Below are 19,640 nucleotides of genomic sequence, written 5' to 3' on the forward strand. Positions count from 1 at the left end.
AAAATGTAATATAATTGATAGCATTGTTTTTAACTCGATCATTTGATTGATTTCTAGTAGATTCAAAAATTCCAAGCAAGAATGGACATTGTGATTGTAAAACCTTATGTCCCCGTAATACATCTCGCTAGTTTGTTTATAATATTTTTGTCCTTAAAAAATGAGAAAAATATTGTTTTTTCTTGTGCATTCAAAACTTTATGATGTTTTATTTGTTTAACAACATTTTACGCTCTCATAGTATAAATATTAGATTTTCTATGAGACACCCCGAATGAAAAAGTAAATAAATCTAACTGACTTTTTAACGTTTTTTAGATTGTTATACTCTCAAAAATTGATTTTCCGACTCCGTCATTGATTGACCTTTAGCAACCACTTAATCTAGTGGAATATCGCGGTAACTCTCCAATGGAAAGTTCGTCTTTGCCTTGTTTCCCCGATAGCGTATGCTGGCAATGTCATAAGCTCTCGCGGCCTCTTCCTCTGTTTCAAAAGTCCCCAACCACTGTCTCTGTTTCCCCTGAACCATTATCTCGACACCCCATTTCCCTGACGGTCGTAAACTAACTCCTTTATATTTCTTCTTCGGTCTATCTGTGAACATTTGACAGCCTAAACACTCTGGCGGCTGTCTTCAACAAATGTTGCACATTACGTCTTCCTCCGGAAGGCATAACTGACTGGTATGCTCTTCAATCGTGGTATCACTTTGCCCGACATCGTTTCCGCCTCTTTTGACATGAACTAGTGTGGAAACTATGATGGAATCCTCATCCATTTTTTTTAATTCTAATGAGAGCGATATAAAGGTTTTTCATGGGAAGGTGAAAATGGTTTTTTTGCTTCATTATATAGTTTTGGTTACCCCAAGTATAAAGAAGATTTGAATTCTTGATCACATGTGTACGAATATTGTTATGATTACATGTGATCGACTTACATACATGTGATCATAGCAATATTCGTGCACATGTGATTAAGAATCCAAATCTCCGCATAATTGTATAACGAATGATAATCCATGCTCCACACAATTATAAACTTCAAAATTACACATAAGTTATTCAGAAAACAATTAAAAAACAATTTTCATGTAATGGACAATCATCGGTTGGGCTTGATATGAAAAGTTCTCAAAGGTTCTCGCAAAAAAAAAAAGTTTCTCAAAATAACTTTACCCTATATATATATATATATAATATTTAACTCTTTTAAACTTTTAATCTTATAAAATTAATGTGTTTCGCAATAACAACTAATTATGGTACATTTGAATTGAACCATATAAAAATTAAAACTAATTCAACTTTTACAATTCTGAATCTAAATAATAAATCCAGGATTATTTTAAAATTTATACTTGAAATACAAGTATAAATAAGAAACTTTTGAAAACTTAGTGCCTTAAAAAAATGGATTTAGCATGCATGGAGGCAGGTGGGGTTTTTTTTCCCACGCCTAGCTAAGCTGTCCATAATCTCAACTGTCCATGTTGAACCTTTTCATGAACATAACATTATCGTGGATTCCGTAACCTTGTTGATCAGTATAATTAACAGAAGCATCAGCTTCTTCTTCTAGATGTATCTGATCATCCGTAAGGTAATCCATCACCCGAAAATTCGTCTTGGCATTCCTTCCTCTATATCGAATGTTAGCAAGGTCATAAGCTCTTGCAGCCTCTTCCTCTGTCTCAAAAGTCCCCAGCCATTTCCGCACTTTCCCTGGAGCCATGATCTCGGCCGTCCATTTCCCTGAAGGCCGTAAACTAACTCCTCTATACTTCTTCTTTTCCATTTTCTTTTTTTCTTCAACCTTTTCATCAGTAGTGAACAACTGACATCCCAAACAGTCGGGAAATCGCATTCCACATTCGCTACATATTTCTCGTCCTAAACTTTCGTCGCCTATAGTAACATTATTATAAGCGAGTGTTGAAATAAAGACTACAGAATTATTATTTTCATCTATAATAATATTTTCGGTTGTTGATGAGAATAATAGTGCTTTATTTTCCATTTTATTTTTCTTAGGATGAGAATTATATTGCATGTGGTAACACGAGAATGACTACTTTCCAAGTCTATTATTTATATAGGTTCTAGCTAGGTAAAATAAAACTATATTTATATATATTACTCTCTATATATAGACATATAGTTTCTAATTGCGGCTATGGAATGTTTCATGGTTAATAACATACGATGAATCTGTTAAAAGAGCGACAATGATATCTGTTCAAAAAAAAGAGACTGACAATGATATGGTTAACAGTAACCCATGGACACGTGTCCTTTACTATTTTTTATGAATTCACACACATTAATTTATCAAATATTTTGCAATATTAGTCCCTGGTTTTTAAGTAAATTAAACATGACGCATAATTAATTACTGGTATTAATTATATATGCGTTTCGTTCATCATGCTTTTAGGATTTAATTGGAGCTCAATGAGAGATGGAGGAAAGGAATATACCACGTACAGTTGAATGACAGTCTTAATCAATTTGCTGGGGTATCTCGTCAAGTACTCTTGTCGTTTGAGATGTTATTTTTGATGTGGTCACTAATTAAAACGGCACCCAAATGGACTACTTTGCAAATTCGCAGTTAGGTCGGGTTCGACAAATACGATCAATAAAGTTAAACATATAAAACAATTTTTTTTCTTAAATATAAATTGTTATACGTGTATAAAGAAAGTCTTCGTGTTTCGTGTATCAATGTACATTTTTGCTCTATGGATATTCGTGGATATTTTTGCACGGATACGAAAATTTCTGAGGCATGTGGTGTAATTACGAACTTTCAATTGAAAATTTGCAAATTTACGAAAAAGGCCGATGTCTAAGACACCGGTCTTAGCTTACGTGGCGTGACTTACAACCAAAACCGGTGTCTTAGAGGCCGTTTTTCATTCTATTTTTACCTCCCTGCCAAAGCCGGTGTCTTAGACACCGGTCTTAAAAACTTTTCTTTCATGAAGTAAAACTCCGGCCGGCGAGTATTAAGGTTAGAGAAGATACAAAGTTTATAATATATATATATATATAATCGCCGAACTCATCAAACATATATATTAAGGAAAATGAAAATGTTTATGGGAATGTTTGTTGTGTGTATGATAGAAAGAGAAGCAGAAAATGAAAATGTTTGTTGTTTCCTTGCTAGAAAAAAACGAGCCCATGGTTTTCAACTTTTCTTGGGTCTATACGTGTCATGCTAATAAAGAAAACAAAAGGTATGTGGCTCTAGATACATTACAGTTTACACCCAATAAAATATTCATGTTTTACATTCATAAAATGTTTCAAAAGCCTAATAATATAAAAATTATTAAAATAATCACCAACTGAATTACTATTCATCCATATTAAAATGATTTAAACAAAATAAAAATTATATCACAATAGTTAGTTATATGAGCAAGTAACAACATTTTGAACTTTCTCTATATTAAGAAAAATCTAAATAAACATATTAATACCACCAAATTTACTTATTTTTTTTTGTTTCACTACATCTCCAAAAATATTTTCTTTAATTAATTTTTTATTGACAAAAAAGTAAAAGACCATCTAAATATAAAAATACCACTATTAAAAACAAACGTTATTATCTAAACTAACTTATAAAACATTTTGTTTTTTATTGTTTATTTTAAAAATGATTTGAACTACTCAAAATACTCATGTTCTTTATTCACTAATTTATACATTTCTGCCTAATATACCTATAATAACCTTAAATCTCAACCATTAATTTTTTTCTCTCTTCTCAAATAAATTACAAAAATTGTATGGGTGTTCTTAAAATTTCATGCTCTATCATTAGAGATGTCATTCGATATACTCTCGACGAATTATAAAAATTATATGGGTGTTTTTAAATCTGGAGGCGGAGCCAGTATGACTGAGGCATTTGGCTATCATACTCTATGACTTGACCTATCACCTCTACCATCTCACCGCCGTAAACATATTATATAAACTAATGGGTTTCTCTTTATTTATAGATTCATTGAACATATAATGTGAAAAAAGAAAACACATACACCTACTCTGTCTTCTTCACACATTTATCGATCGAAGAACTTTATATATACACATTATGTATAACTATATATATATATATATATAATATATATATATATATATATATTTGAGATTTTCAAACACCTTGTATACACATCACACACATACACAACACCTAGTCGTTTCTCTTATTCACTCACATGCTTGCACTATCATGTAAATGAATAGTTATTTTACTTATAATATTTCCAATTCGATGTGTAATGTAAGTCATCTTCTTCGACAAGATCACCTGCAACGTTTACACACACAAAAACCGGAGTTTACATTGTGAAAAAAAAAGTTTTCAAGACTGGTGTCTAAGACACCGGCTTTACCAGGGAGGTAGAAAAAGAATGAAAAGCGTCATCTAAGACACCGGTTTTGGGTGTAAGTCATGCCACGTATGCTAAGGCCGGTGTCTTAGACACCGGCTTTGTCCGAAAATCTCAAGACCAGTGTCTAAGACACCGGTTTTCATAGATTTGCAAATTTTCAATTGAAAGTTCGTAACTACACCATATGCCTCAAAATTTTTCGTATCCGTACAAAAAATTCCACATTCATGCATCGTATTACATTAATAGTGCGTTGTTTTATATACACCCTCTAGCTCAGTCTCATATTAAATGTCAAAAAGCTTGCAATTCTTTCGGTTTGTTCTGAATTCGATGAAGGAAAAGAAGGAAGGGGTCGACAGTTAGCTACACAACAATCAATCCACCTAATGGTTTGACTTTGTCACAAAGAAAAAAAGTCCAACTTTGACCATCAATACTTGTTATATAATACGAGTAATTGATGAAAATTATATATGTGAAAAACGTATTTAAAACTTAATCTGTCCATAAATATTATATGAAGTGTAATATAATAAAAACAAAAACTTTTCCAATCAAAGTTGAAAATCGAATATATTTAATTAACAATTTAAAACTGGACATTTAATAGAAAACAAAGATTAATAATTAGGCTCATGGAAAGTAATAACTATAAACTTTATATATATATATATATATTAAAATAATAAGAATCCTAACTTTCTAAAGCAGTCACTTCAACTCAAAGCTATATTTAAATGTTGCCACATAGGATTTAGCATATGTGTCATCTCCACCTTTTTTTATATATATTTATTTAAATAGATTTGAATTATTTAGGTAAAGATTATAACAAATATTATAGTTATAATTTATTTCTTTGAGAGAATAATTCCAGCTGATCTTTTTAAAGATTATATTCAATAAATCAATCTTTAACATATCTAAATTTTGATAAGCTATTCAAACATATTTATTTTGTTAGTTATTTGCATAACATGACTTTTATTCACTTCGTAAAACTTTGGTAAGGTACAAGATGAATGACTTCTCATAATAATTAAATTACATATAACATTGAGGAATCTTAGATGAATACGGATATGGACCGATGATATACATGTCAAATATTTTATTTTTGTTTCCGACATATTTAGTTGTGCATTGGTTTGAATCATTATTTGGGTCAGTTACTTCTACTATGTTTTTACTTTCGGTTATTTTGTTTTAATCATCGACAATGAAATAAATAATCTATAAGAATATTTATTTTTGTTTCAACATATTTAGTTGTACGTTAGTTTTCTATCATTATTCAGATCGGTTACTTCTTCTATATTTATGTTTTGCGTTACTTTGTTTTGATATCATTATTGAAATAATTAACGGTCTATAAGAATATGCTTTCAATCAAGGCTTGATTTTTGAAATTGTTACTTAATTGTCTTGATTCAACATACATTATTGTTTCTATAATTTCAAATAATTATGTAAATCTCTTCTTCATTATTGCTATTATACATATTAGTTTAGTAGAATGATGACTATCCACATCTCACGTCTTCATATTTCGCTTTTGCTGAAATCAAGTATTGTTGTTATTTTGCTGTATTAATTTAATTGCATAACTGAAAGAAGCATGATGATATTTTTTATTGTTTATACTCTTCGTGTGGTATAATAGTTAGTAGTGTTTTATGAATTAATTGATCCATATTATTGTTAAACATATAAATTATTACATGGTCAATTGTATGTTGCTCTAGCTATGCAAAATTTTAGTTTGATAGTATAGTAGTTGTAATATATATTTTTTTTATTTGTATTGGTGTATCTACAAAGTTCATGCATACAATAGAGCAACTAAAAAATTCGTGCACACTATAACTTTTCGATCTTAGTTATTATCAGCATTTCCACGCACTTATCCCTAAAAATAAAGAACATATTAATATTATGCTAACTAAACTAAATTTTATTAATTATCAATGTCATGTTAAAATATTTGATAAATCAATTAAACAACCGCACATTGTGCGAGTAAAAAACCTAATATATATATATATATATGTACTTATAAATTTAATGTATCGATTTGATTTAACCAACATAAAAATCTTCGGACATCCGACATAACACTTTTGAAACAAATATAGTTTTACCTAAAGTTATGGGCCTAGAACGGAAATTAACATATAACACTTGCAGTTGTAGCCCGAGTATGGGCTTACAGTGTACACTACTTTCATTCTTAATTTGTTGGCGAGCTGTATACGTTTTTTATATATTTATGATAACTTCTAGCGGTGAAAGTGGCGACAGTGGTGGTGATGTAATGGCAGCGGCAGTGGTGACGGTGACAGGTAGTGGTGGCAAGTGGCGAAGATTGGTAGTGGTGGCGACGGTGACGAGTAGTGTAAGTTATTGATTTAATTTGGTTTTTATTTTGATTGAAATATTGAAACTTAAAATGTTTGACAAGGATATTTGCTTTATAATATAACGAGAGATAGTGCTCGCGCGTTGCTGCAGTGAGATGGTGGGGGTGATAGGTCAAGTCATAGAGTATGATAGCCAAATGCCTTAGCCGTACAGATTCCGTCCTCAAATTTAAAAATTCGTCGAAAGTATATCGAATGACACCTCTAATGAAATAGCATGAAAATTTAAAAGCACCCTTACAATTTTTATATTTTGAATTAATTAGAGTAATAAAATGATTTATGGATGAGAAAGAAAAAAATGAGTGGTTGAGATTTAAGGTTATTATAGGTATATTAGGTAGAGATGTTTAAATTAGTAAATAAAAAATAGAAGTATTTTGGGTAGTTCAAATCATTTAGTCTTTAAAAAAAAGGGGGGCAAAATGCCTTATAAAAGTATTAGAAATATAATATAGATAAAGTTTTTTTTTTGTTGTTGAAAATAATAAGTTTTTTTTAGCTTCTCTAAGATTGATAATAAGCACCGTCCTTATTGCACTGGGTATATATGCGGCACAATTTAGGGTAGCAAAATATATGTTTTGGTATGATGACACGTTATGTCTCTAGGATGATCTAGGGATGCGCACGGGTCAAAACCCGGTCTGACCCGGCAAAATTCGGACCGACCCGCGAGAACATGAAAATGTGACCCGACCCATGAAGCTTTGGATCGGGTCGGGTTCGGGCGGATCGCGGGTTTCCTTCCCAATTTTTCTGTTTTTTGCCTTCACCCCGTCCGGCCCGGCCCGACCTGCCTAACCGGTGACCCGCGAATGCACTAAAAACGTTACCTGTGACCCGGCCCGTTAGGGCTTTGGGCGGGTCAGTTCCGGGTCGGGCACGGGTCAGCGGGTCTTTTGCTCATCCCTAGGATGATCACTTGATCTGGACCAATCGAAGTAATTTTGATTTGACATTTGTTAAAATATGAGGTTAAAACTATGTCTAGAGTTATACGGAGTAGTTACATTTGGTAAATTTGTGATGGAACTGGCCGGTTCAATACCAATACCGTATTAAACTTGTACTATATGATATCATATTTTGTTTTCAAGTTTTTGTTTTTAAGGAGGGGATAAAGGTTTCAAGCGATTGCAATATATAAAAAGTAACTGCTCAGTGCCGCCTTTCGCGGGTTTTGAGCCCCAATACCTCGACGGTGTATGGGGGAGGTTAAGATGTAGGCAGACCTTACCTCTACCTAAGTAGAGAGGCTGCTTCCAGTTTCTACCTAAATGATAGAAAAGACCCTCCAACCTTTACATGGGATGAGGATCAAACCCATGACCTCTGTCTCCAAAGGCAAGTATGTTTACCACTGATCCAATATATACCATACTAATTAAATAAAAAATGTTAAATCTTATACGATATAAATACTGTTTACTACCTTACGCTCCACCATCTATTCCAAGTTTAGAAACCAAGGTGATAATACTCCGATCAAAGAGCTGATGATCAGGATGAGCAGAATAGTAGGGAATACTCTACTTGACGTGGTGCTTTTGAGTTCATTTTTTTAGGAAAAGAAAAGAAGTGATATGATAGAAGAGATAAGATTTGATCATTTCAAATCATCCCAATAATGAGAGGAAATTTTTTTAAATGAAAACAACTAAAACTTCTTTTCAAACCATTTCCATTCTAACTTAAAAAAAAAAAAACTTAAGAACTCAGCTTGTTTTAAAATCACTTGAATTCTTTTCTTTTCTTCTATTACAAAAACTCAAGAACACAGTGTAAACACTTGTAAGAAAAGAGTTAAAACCAGAAAAATGGACGGGGGAGGTAGAACGCAAGAGTCTGAAAGTATGGGGTGTGAATATAAACATTTTACTGTTTTAAATTTCGGTCCACACGTTAATGCCTTTTAATTTCTAAATGTTCATGCATATTATCGCAAACAAATTTTGTTTTAGAACAAATCATTCTAAGTTTCTGACAACTTGACAGCTAGCTTAAATTTCCATAAGCCGTGTTGTAGAAAAAATTCGTAAATGTAAATGAATTAGACTAAACTTAAATGGAATTGAGTACAGCTACTTTAAAAGGAAAAGAAAAACGTGTACTGGGAAAAAAACGTGTCCTAGATTAACTTCATTTTAAAATTTAATTTGTAATTTATGTCTTTATGAGATGAAAAATTACATCATTCTTTTTAGATTTATTATCAGTAGGTATGGAGTCTTAATGTAATTAAAATGGATAAAAACTGATCAGTTAATTAAATTTTGTTTTAACTTCAATTCTTTCGGTACATTTTGTTTTAACATCAATTAATTAAATTTAGACTTAATTACTAAAATGGTACATAATATTTGCGCGATATTACTGGTTTTCTACCTTTCCTTTCGAAATTACGCTGATCATGACCATACTGGAGGCCAACGCCGTCAAGTAACCGTTAAAACCTTCATTTAATGCAATGGGTATGTTTGGCAAAGAGCTTTTAGGAGTTACAAGCTTCAAGCTTTTAACAAAAAACTCTATACCCTAAAAAAAGCATTGTTTGGTTAACAAAGCTACGAGCTTTTCATCATGAGATACAACTCCTAACTCAAACGCTTCTAGTACTAGTGTTTAGTGAAGTTAGAAGCTTTTCACTAATAGAATTACTTATATAACCTTTATGTTATTAGCAAATTTGTACTTATTGATATTTGACTTTGCATCCGCTGCTTTCAATTGCAAAGAAAGACACTTTCATTTCATTGGTAAAAAATTTTGCTTTGTCATATGGTTAAATGCAAACAAAACACGTACTTTCATAGTTTCAATATATCTTCATCTTCACTTTCAATAAGATTAAAAACATAATAAAACTATTTATTTTAAATTTTATAAAAATATGCACATTTTATCGAGAAGACATCTTGTTTACTACAATGGAACAATATCCAAATTACATACCACGAAATGAACTACATGATGTTAGTTACCGTGACATAAGCATCGACGGTGTATCTGGGGAAGAACAAATGACATGAAACAAGTTCGTACAACATTACTACTCTTATGGAATGCACGTCATTAGTGATTAGTATTATTATATTATGTTTTTTAGTGTTTGTAAACGATTATGTTTTACTTTGTTAAAATGACCATGCGATATTTAATTATGAAAGAAATTATGTGTATGGCTATTTTTGTCATTTTACATATATTGTTAACAGCTACAACTAGTCTGTCAAGCATTTAAATTTATCTAACAATTACAACCTCCAGCTTTTGTGTCTGTTTGGCAAGGGGCTTTTAAGGGCTTTTAGGAGCTTAAAAGCCCCGAGCTTTTAAATATAAGATCATTAGCCCTGTTTGAAAACGCATTCGAATTTAAAAGCCCCAGCCCCAAAAAGCTCCTAAAAGCCCCGAAAGGTCTTTAAAATAAAAGCTCGTAGGAAGAGAGTTGAAAAAAAAGCCCCAGTCTCTAGCCCCAACCTCAAGCTCCAGTCCCAAGCCCTTAACTACAGCCCCAGCTCCAAGCTTTTGTGCCAAACATACCCTTCAGTTACAGCTACCAGTCACCAGCTAGTTTTGCCAAACACACCCTTCAGTGCCTCACGGACTTCATTCAAATTAAATATATTTATGATTTGGTAACATATTTATATCATAGTTTTAATCGTTAACATCTTTTAATTATATGTATTTTACGTAACTATTCACATAGTTTTCAAACTCATAAGAAACACGAGTCGATTCGTACAAACCGAGCCAAAACAAAATGAAAACATGGCGACTTGGTGGATTACTCGACTTTGCTCCAAGCTCGTTGCATGACTCGTATTTTTTGTGCGAGTCGGTCCGAGTCATGTTTCGAGTCATAAGTTACAAAATAACTTTTTTTATTTCTTAAACTTTTTAACTTTTTTAAGCATAACTCTTTTGTATTCTTTTAGAATTGATCTTTTCAATAACTTTTTAAGCTTGATATATCAATACAATACTATACTTTTACAAATGAATATAAATTATATAATTATGTATTATCAAATATCATAGACTTTTATGATTCAAGTTAAGAATCAAAAAATCAAGTTTTAAGCCAAGTAAAAAATTACAATTAGTGTTTGCATATACTTTTGCGAATTTGTGCAAGTACTTTGAGTGATGATTAGAATTTGAAGCTATAAATTAAAGTGTTGTTAATTACTCAAGTATCAAGTATATATAAGGCCATATAAGGGGTTCTTTTATAACTACTGATTTCATCTTGAATTGATATATAAGCATTATTGCTTAGTGAGAAAATATCGATACCACCCGTAACACTTTAATACTCTAATGGTTCGTTAATGATACAAAATTACCATTAAAAAGAATATATAAGTATTAAGTTTGTCCAGACACAATATTATGGATAATGATCTTCTAAAGTTGATCTCAACTTTAGAGGATTATTTCAGCTTTACCTATAAAGTTGATATTACTTTAGAGGATTCTTATCTCAAAATCATAGGCATGAAAGTGGACTAAATGATATAAAAGAAATGGAACTAGGGGTATTCAAAGTCGGATATCCGAATTTCAGATATCTTCAGATATCTGAAATTTCAGATAGTGGATTTCAATATCTGAACACATATTCAAAGTTTTGGATGCCCAAAGTTCAGATTTTCGATTATCCAAAATTTAAAAAAAAATATATATTTTTCCAAATATTTATGGTTAATAAATATAAATTTTTCGGATAGTTTCGGATCTTTTCGGATAACAAAAAATAAAATATTGAAATTTTTTAGAAAACAAGGTTTTCGGATATCCAAATATCTGAAACTTTCAAAAATTACTATCCGAATTCGAAATTTGGAAAACTGGATTTTTAGATAAAATCGGATTGAATTTTTGGATTTTTCAGATAACGGATTCGGATACCGATAGTTTTGAACACCCCAAAATGAACTGCTAGCCGAGCGTCCGAGCTCAATGATTTCGTGTTGGGCCATGGGTTTGCAAGCCCAAATGTGGCAAAAAAAAAATATTTCGGACAGGCACCTCACACCCTCTATTAATCTATTATGATTTTTTTTTTTTTTTTATAATACATTTGGAGGCCACTCATTTATAGGCTATCAAAGTTTCTGTTTCGTTTCATTTTTACCAATTTTGATCTGTTTTGTTTCATTTTTATCAATTTTGATCGAAATTACATCAAAAGTTTATCAAATTGTAAAAATATATCTACTTCTGAAAATCTAAAAATGTTTAAAGTTATAACTTACATGTATAATACATGTCATGTCCTGTTTTAAAGTCCCGAGTTGACAAATATTATCTTCTTATCTACCAATAAACTAAAATAGGATTGCAGCGTTCTTTGATTAACACGTGTCACAATATTTTAGTAATACGTGTCTTTTAGTCTATATCCTAATTTTAATCTTTCTTATTATAATCAAATACCATATATATTATATTAAAAATAAAAATATTGTTAGTTATTTAAAATTTGTTTGGTTCCACACAATACTAAATAGTGCTTTAATATCCATATTTTATTTGGAATTTTTCTTTAATGTTAATCAAATTTTCAAGTTATCTTAACTTGATAAATATTAAAAAAAATTAATACTAAAATAGATTGATACTTTAAAATTTATTTGCATTATCATTATTTTGAAGTTATTCCATCATATAACAATTAATCGATATCAATAGATCATATATGTCAAACTATAAGACACCAGTGAAAATCTTTATAATGGTAATACAGATATAGATATAGTTATAAACTATAATAAGTGAATCCGTACATCGTAATGGTATTAAAGACTAGTTAACGATATAAAAGGTGTTACACATTTATTTTAATCTACGGTGTTATGAGTTTGTAAAATGATAACACTTTTTATAGTTTAAATAACTTTTTCCAAGTTTTTTAGTTGACATTGGTTGAACGGCGAAACAAAATATATATCTGAGCGCCCTATAAGTAAATTTTTATAGTTGAGTAGCCTAAAAGAAAAAAAATTAATATTTGGGTGGCCTCTATGGACATTATCTCTTTTCTATTTTATAAATTTTTGCTATGGACCTTTGATTCAACTTAATTTGAAACAACTCCCACTCGCTTGCGGATGTAGTATAGAAAGACAATTGCCCCCGACGACCAAAAAATTTTTAGTGTATATATATATATATCGTAATCATGTATATTATCACGTTTTTGTTTCATAAGGCCCTTAATGATCCAATTTTCTGAATCTGCCTCTACTCCCACTTCACGCCACATCACTCATTTTAGATCTAGCCATTTTCTCCCTACTGTTAACAATTGATATAGAAAATATAGAAGTGAGACTGTAAGGCTTATACCCCCTTTGATAAGAGAGGGAGATAAAAGACTACATTGTGAATGATTTGTTATATGATTTCAACTTATTACAATGAGTTCTATTTATATTAGAATTGTAGAAAGTAAATACGGAAACAAAGATCCTTGAATTGTAGAGCAAGCTGAAATCTCTTATTTTTGGTAGTGATGACGATTTGCTCTGATCCAAAATCCTTTCTTCTTATTAACACTCCCCCTCAAGTTGAATAGTGGGATGACCAATATTCAACTTGTATTAGTTTTGAGTTTTGATTTAAGCTATCGCCTTCTTCAGACATGGTAGTTTTGGTTTGATCTACCGCATTCTTCAGACATGGTAGATTTTGGTTTGGACTACCACCTTTTTCAGACATGGTACGTAGCTTTTGGTTTGATCTACCGGCTTCTTCAGATATGGTAGCTTTTGGTTAAGGTTACCACCTTCTTTAGACATGGCAGTCGTTTCTTTCAACATGTCGTCTTCAGACATGGTAGCTTTTGGTTTGATCTACCGCCTTCTTCAGACATGCTAGATTTTTGTTTGGGCTACCGCTTTGTTCTTTATATACCTATATCTCCCCCTAAAAAATACAGGTATATTTCTTACCTTTTTAACACCCCCCTCAAGTTGGAGTGTTTGTTTTCCTTGCGGATTTGAATCAGAACCCAACTTTTTCCTTCTTGCGAGTTCAAATTCTTCAGCCGATCCACTTACACCAATTAGGCCTTTTATTTTATTTATTTCAAGCCCATCATTTTTCCCTAGCCTATGTGTGAATCGGCCCAAAAGGGTGTTTTTAGGTCTTGGCAGCTTATAATCGGATACAACAAATAAATTGTTTTTATTCGGAAACTTTGAGGATTTGGGAAATAAAATATCTTTCATTTTACCTGCCACCGTAAACACTTCTTCTCCATATTTATTTTATTTCCTAAATTGATGTAGAGAGAGAGAAACATTATCAAGGAAATTGGGGTTGTTCCCTTTTTCCTTTCTACCTGCCACCACCGAGAACCCATTCCCCCTGCAACACCGGCCGTTGCAGCCACCCCTCCAAATCCACCTTCTGTTTGCCCATCAATATTAACCTTATCAAGGTTTGTTGGGGTTGTTCCCTTTTACCTTTCTACCTGCCACCACCGAGAACCCCTTCCCCCTGCAACACCGGCCGCTGCAGCCACCCCTCCAAATCCACCTTCTGTTTGCCCATCAATATTAACCTTATCAGGGTTTGTTGCGGCGGTAGGGGTGGTGTATTTTTCTTTGCCAGATCTCGTACCCTTTATGGGACCGGTCCACCAATCCGGATAACCAATAAGACGGAAACACTGCTCCTTGGTGTGTCTTTCCATGCCACACTCATCACAGTGGAGGTGGGTTTTATCATCTTTGTCGGATTTATCATTGTTGGGTCCCGTTTTTTTCTTGCTGTCAAATCGGCGGTAGCTTTTTGTAACAAAACCACCGCCGCCGCCGTTCCTCTGGTCACAACCGCCAAGATCTCTCCAAGTTTGAAATGCATTAGGGGACCGTGTTTTTCGAGCCAGCTTTGTAATAACATGTTGTGGTGGGTTGAACGGCGGCGATCTCTGGATCGACGGAATCAATGGTTTGAGATTCTGGTGACAAGAACATCAGCCGTCGCAAAGAGCTTTAAACCGGTGTTGTGAAATCGAATTGAATAGCTATATACAACTCGAGGTACAATAGTTTTGTTGTTGTTTCTTGATGGGTTTGTCTAAAAAAGTTTTTGTTTTTGTTTTTTTTTTTCGATTTTTTTTTCCTGGGGATTTTGAGATCGGTAAGCAGCTTGTTCCAAGGATCAGGAACACTGCTCTGATACCATGTTAACAATTAGGCTTATACTCCCTTTGATAAGAGTGGGAGATAAAAGATTATATTGTGAATGATTTGTTATATGATTTCTACTTATTACAATGATTTGAACTTATTACAATGAGTTCTATTTATACTAGAATTGTAGAAAGTAAATATGGAAACAAAGATCCTTGAATTGTAAAGCAAGCTGAAATCTCTTATTTTTGGTAGTGATGACGATTTGTTCTGATCCAAAATCCTTTCTTCTTTCTAAAACCTACTAGCTCAGCCGCACAACACTCACTTTTTTTAAAAAAATCATTTTTGAATAATATGGTTTAGACCGTTCCCAACGGTGGTGGCACCACCTCGTCTCCAACATGTCACGGGGGGAACCCATTGGCAGGCCCTTGTCTTCCTGACTTGTCATCACTTTTTGTCACATAGGAGAATAGGAGAGGACGAGGAAGGACGACCTACAAACTCTTTGACCCATTATATAATATAATATGAAAGATATTATCTGGGGTAAATGGGGAAATAAGCTGAAGGAGATAGAAAGCAAAAAGATGGCAACAACTATGGAAGCATTTCAAGGACTATTCAAAGATGGCTATTTTTCTTATTACTTTTTTGCCTTTTATTTTATTTATATATTGTAATGGTACTATCATTTTGCTTTATTTTTGAATATACATATGAAATATCTACTCTTAGTGTGAGAGTGATAAATGCAGGTGGATAAATATATAGACATATAGTTGTAACTTTTTGGTCAGATGACGTATACATTTATAAAGGTTTTGTAAATGAGAAGCGAGTTTATTTTGAACTTTTGAGGAAATAAAATGGGAACACGTCGAGCTTCTTGAGGTTTTCATTATTTTGTGTTTATTTTGAAGATGTATTGCTTTATTTTATAATTAAAAGTATTTATTTAGTAGATGTGTATTCTTTGTTTTTTGTGTTTAATTAATTAAAGATTATTAAATGATGAATAAGAAATGAATAAGAGATGTTTAATTAATTAAAGATTATTAAATGATGAATAAGAAATGAATAAGAGATGAGGAAGATATATTGTTGGCAGGACTGTGTCATGAGATTTGAAAGTAAGAAAGAGGTAATGTGGTGCTGTTCAAATTACAAACAACCTTAACTTCAAATCATTATCTTTACTAACACACTTTCTAGTCTTTTCCTTGTTTTTGTATGCAGGATTAAACTTTTGGACTTAATATGTCAAGTGATCAAGTACTGGACTAAAGTTGAAGAATTAAGAGAAAGAAGGGCTTAAGTTAAAGATTAAAGAAATAGAAGGGCGCAGGTTATAACTCTGGGTACAAAGGAGTATAAACACCCTCTTTAGGGTTCTGCTCATATCATTCGACACACACACACATTTTTCCATATAATTTTCTCTCGATTGTTCAATCATATTTTCTAATCATATTGATCATCTTTTTAATTATAGCCTGTTATTACAATCAAAACATTCTGTTTGATTGTATTCTATTCGATTTAATTTTTTTGTAACAAAACTCTCATAATAATAAAGTTGTAAGGTCAATCGGGCCGACTTAATTTGGATCATCGTGTTTTTGTTCATGGTATTAGAGACAGGTTCCCTCTGATCGAAGTATATTCTGGTGTTGAGATTTCATATTTAGGGCATATTTCGTCTTGAAACCCTAAATCTAAGAAATCCTAATTTTTAAGGTTTTCTGGTATTTCGATCCGTGATATTCCGCTGCTTATTCAGATCCTGGATTTATCTCTTGACTAAGTGAATCAATAGTAGATCTAGGGTTCCTCATCCTTCGGCTATATTGCTCTGTATTGTTAATCTCTTTCCTTATTCTCTAATTAGATTAATATTTGTTAAAAATAAATAAAAAAATTCTTTTCTTTTATTCTCATAAAACCGAGTGTGTTATCCTTGACCGGTCTCTTGAGAGGCTTGGAATCCTGTCACTGGCACATTTGTGGGAATAGAATATATATATATATATATATTTTATTATTGTGATTATATTTTATTGTGTGTGATATTCTGATTGTTTATTAATTGTTTCTATCTATTTGATCAGATATTATTTGTGTTAATAATCTGCTTGTGTCTATCTGTTTTTTAATTGTTGTTTTAAGTTGAAATTTGATTTGTCAAAAAGGTGAATAATCCACCTAGTTCTGTTCATACTGGAAATACACCACCTCATTCTGTGCATAATGAATCTGAATCTGAAAGTGAATTTGAGAATAGTTTTGTTGATACTAAGATTAGTAAGCTTGATTTTGGAAGTCCTTTGTATCTGCATGTTAGTGATACTATTAATGCTCCACTTATAAGTTTAAAATTAAAAGGAACTGAAAATTATAATGTGTGGAGTTGTGCTATGTTGTTAGCTTTGGAAACAAAAAATAAAAAAGGATTTATAGATGAAACTTGTGTAAAATCTATGGATAATGATTCTTTAGCTCAACAATGGGATAGGTGTAATGTTGTTGTGCTTTCTTGAATTCTAAATTGTGTTTCTGAAGAATTGTACTTAGGACATATTTTTTCTAAGAATGTTGCTATTGTCTGGAATGAACTTAAAAAAACTTATGATAAAGTTGATGGTGGTGTTACTTTTAATCTGCATAATAGATTAACTCTTTGTGTCAAAACAACTCATCCTTGTCTGAATATTATCGTAAACTGAATTCTTTATGGAAACAATTTGATGCTCTCATTAAACTGCCAACTTGTGTGTGTCATGTTGCAAATGATTTTCATAAACATAATGAACTAATTAAGCTAATGCAGTTTTTAATGGGCTTAGATGAATCTTATAGTTCTTTCAGAAGTCACATTCTTACTTATGATCCTTTACCTTCTGTCAAAAGTGCTTATGCTTTGTTGTCTAGGGAAGAATCACATAGTAATACTTCTATTTCTACAGCATCTACTAAAAATTTATCTAGTGCTTTTGTTTCAAAATTTAATGATAACAGAAAAAGATTTAATCAAAATTATAATTTTGGTAATAAAAATCAAAGTTTTGGAACAAGAGGCCCTAATACTAATTTGAATTGTACACATTGCAAAGGTGTTGGTCATACTATAGAAAGATGTTTTGAATTAGTTGGATATTCTTCTGGTTTTCAAGGGTCTCAATCTAATTCTAGACATAATTACAATAATGATGCAATATTTGATAAAAATATTGTGAAATCTCATGACTCTGCTTCTTCTTTTACTACTGCCTCTACTTTGTCTGTTACTAATGAACAGATGTCAAAACTTTTAAATCTGCTGAATGACAAACCATCAGTTTCTGCAAATCTTTCTCATATGTCCGGTACTTATTTCAATTCTAATAGTTTCTTTAATAGTAATTTTGAAAATTTTTTCTGTTCTTCAAGTAATCAAAACTCTAAACTAAAACATGAAGGTTGGATAAGTGATTCTGGTGCAAATCAACAAATGATTTATTCTTGTGATAATATAATCAATGGAATTGATGTTTCTGATTTGAATTTTACTGTTGGACATCCCAATGTAAAAGTTAAAATGATTGGAAATTTGAGATTAAATAATATGGTTACTTTATATGATGTGCTTATTGTACCAGAATACTGTGTCAGTTTACTTTTTGTTCATAAATTAGCTAGAGACAGTAAAAGATTCATAGGGTTTGATGAGTTTAAATGTTATATTCAGGACTTAAAAACCAAGAAAACTCTTTGGACCGGTAGTGAAAGGAATGGTTTATATGTTGTGGATGATATTTTTGATTGCCAAGGTGTGTCAAGTAATTGTGTTTCTGTTTGTTATGTTTCTTATTCTTTGTGGCACAACAGACTTGGTCATCCTGGTTGTTATGCCGGAAATTTCAAGTACCTATATCTTGAAAGCTCAATATCTTGACAACTCAGGATTTTGACATAGCGGAATATTCGGATAACATTATTAATTAATGGATAATGATAGATATGACTAAAAGTATGCCTATAATCTCGGTTGTTGATGAGAATAGTGGTTTATTTTCCATTCTATTTTTCTTAGGATGAGAATTGTGGTGATACGAGAATTACTACTTTCCAAGTCCATTATATGTTACACTCTATATATACCATATATATGATGCAAGATATTTTAGTACCATTTATTTTAGGACATGTGTTTTTTTTAACTTACACACCACCATGATCATATTCGACCACCACTATGATCATCTTCAACAACCATCATGATTTTTCAGCCAACGCATCGCCGGAAAATCATGTGTAAGTTAACTTACACATGATTTTCCGGTGGACCCGTCTCTCGAAAGTCTTAGTGTTTTTACAAAAAAAGTGGTGTATATCGTAGTAGATGATGATGGTGGTGTGTAAGTTACAAAAAACACATGTCCTAATTGGTACTAAAATAAAAGGTGATCCTAAAATAACCCACCCCATATATATATATATATATATTATATATGTATTTTTCTATTTGCGGCTATGGAATATTTCATGTACATAAACATACCATGAATGTGTTAAGCTAACGACAATGATATATGTTAAAAAAAAAAAGAGAGATTGACAATGATAATGGTTAACAGTAACCCATTGACACGTGTCCTTTATTATTTT

The 19,640-nt window shown here is 31.9% G+C and overlaps 2 protein-coding genes and 1 long non-coding RNA gene across 3 annotated transcripts; 1 reads left to right on the forward strand and 2 right to left on the reverse strand.

Moving 5' to 3' along the window:
* Positions 1 to 379: 379 nt before the first annotated feature.
* On the reverse strand, positions 380 to 781 carry LOC122588139 (ethylene-responsive transcription factor ERF110-like). Its single transcript, XM_043760274.1, has 2 exons — positions 685 to 781; positions 380 to 597 (listed from the first exon to the last, which is right to left on the reverse strand). The coding sequence occupies exons 1-2, from the start codon at positions 779 to 781 to the stop codon at positions 380 to 382; spliced, it is 315 nt and encodes a 104-aa protein (XP_043616209.1).
* Positions 782 to 1,482: 701 nt separating this feature from the next.
* Positions 1,483 to 2,022, reverse strand: LOC122588140 (ethylene-responsive transcription factor ERF109-like). The gene has a single exon (XM_043760275.1). It carries the CDS (start codon positions 2,020 to 2,022, stop codon positions 1,483 to 1,485), a length of 540 nt encoding a protein of 179 aa, XP_043616210.1.
* Positions 2,023 to 14,057: 12,035 nt separating this feature from the next.
* On the forward strand, positions 14,058 to 16,607 carry LOC122587043. Its single transcript, XR_006322100.1, has 2 exons — positions 14,058 to 14,897; positions 16,233 to 16,607. It is a non-coding gene; the product is annotated as an uncharacterized LOC122587043 (long non-coding RNA).
* The last annotated feature ends 3,033 nt before the right edge of the window (positions 16,608 to 19,640 follow it).

The sequence above is a fragment of the Erigeron canadensis genome, chromosome 2, assembly GCF_010389155.1.
Source record: "Erigeron canadensis isolate Cc75 chromosome 2, C_canadensis_v1, whole genome shotgun sequence".
In the NCBI taxonomy this organism is placed as follows: Eukaryota; Viridiplantae; Streptophyta; class Magnoliopsida; order Asterales; family Asteraceae; genus Erigeron; species Erigeron canadensis.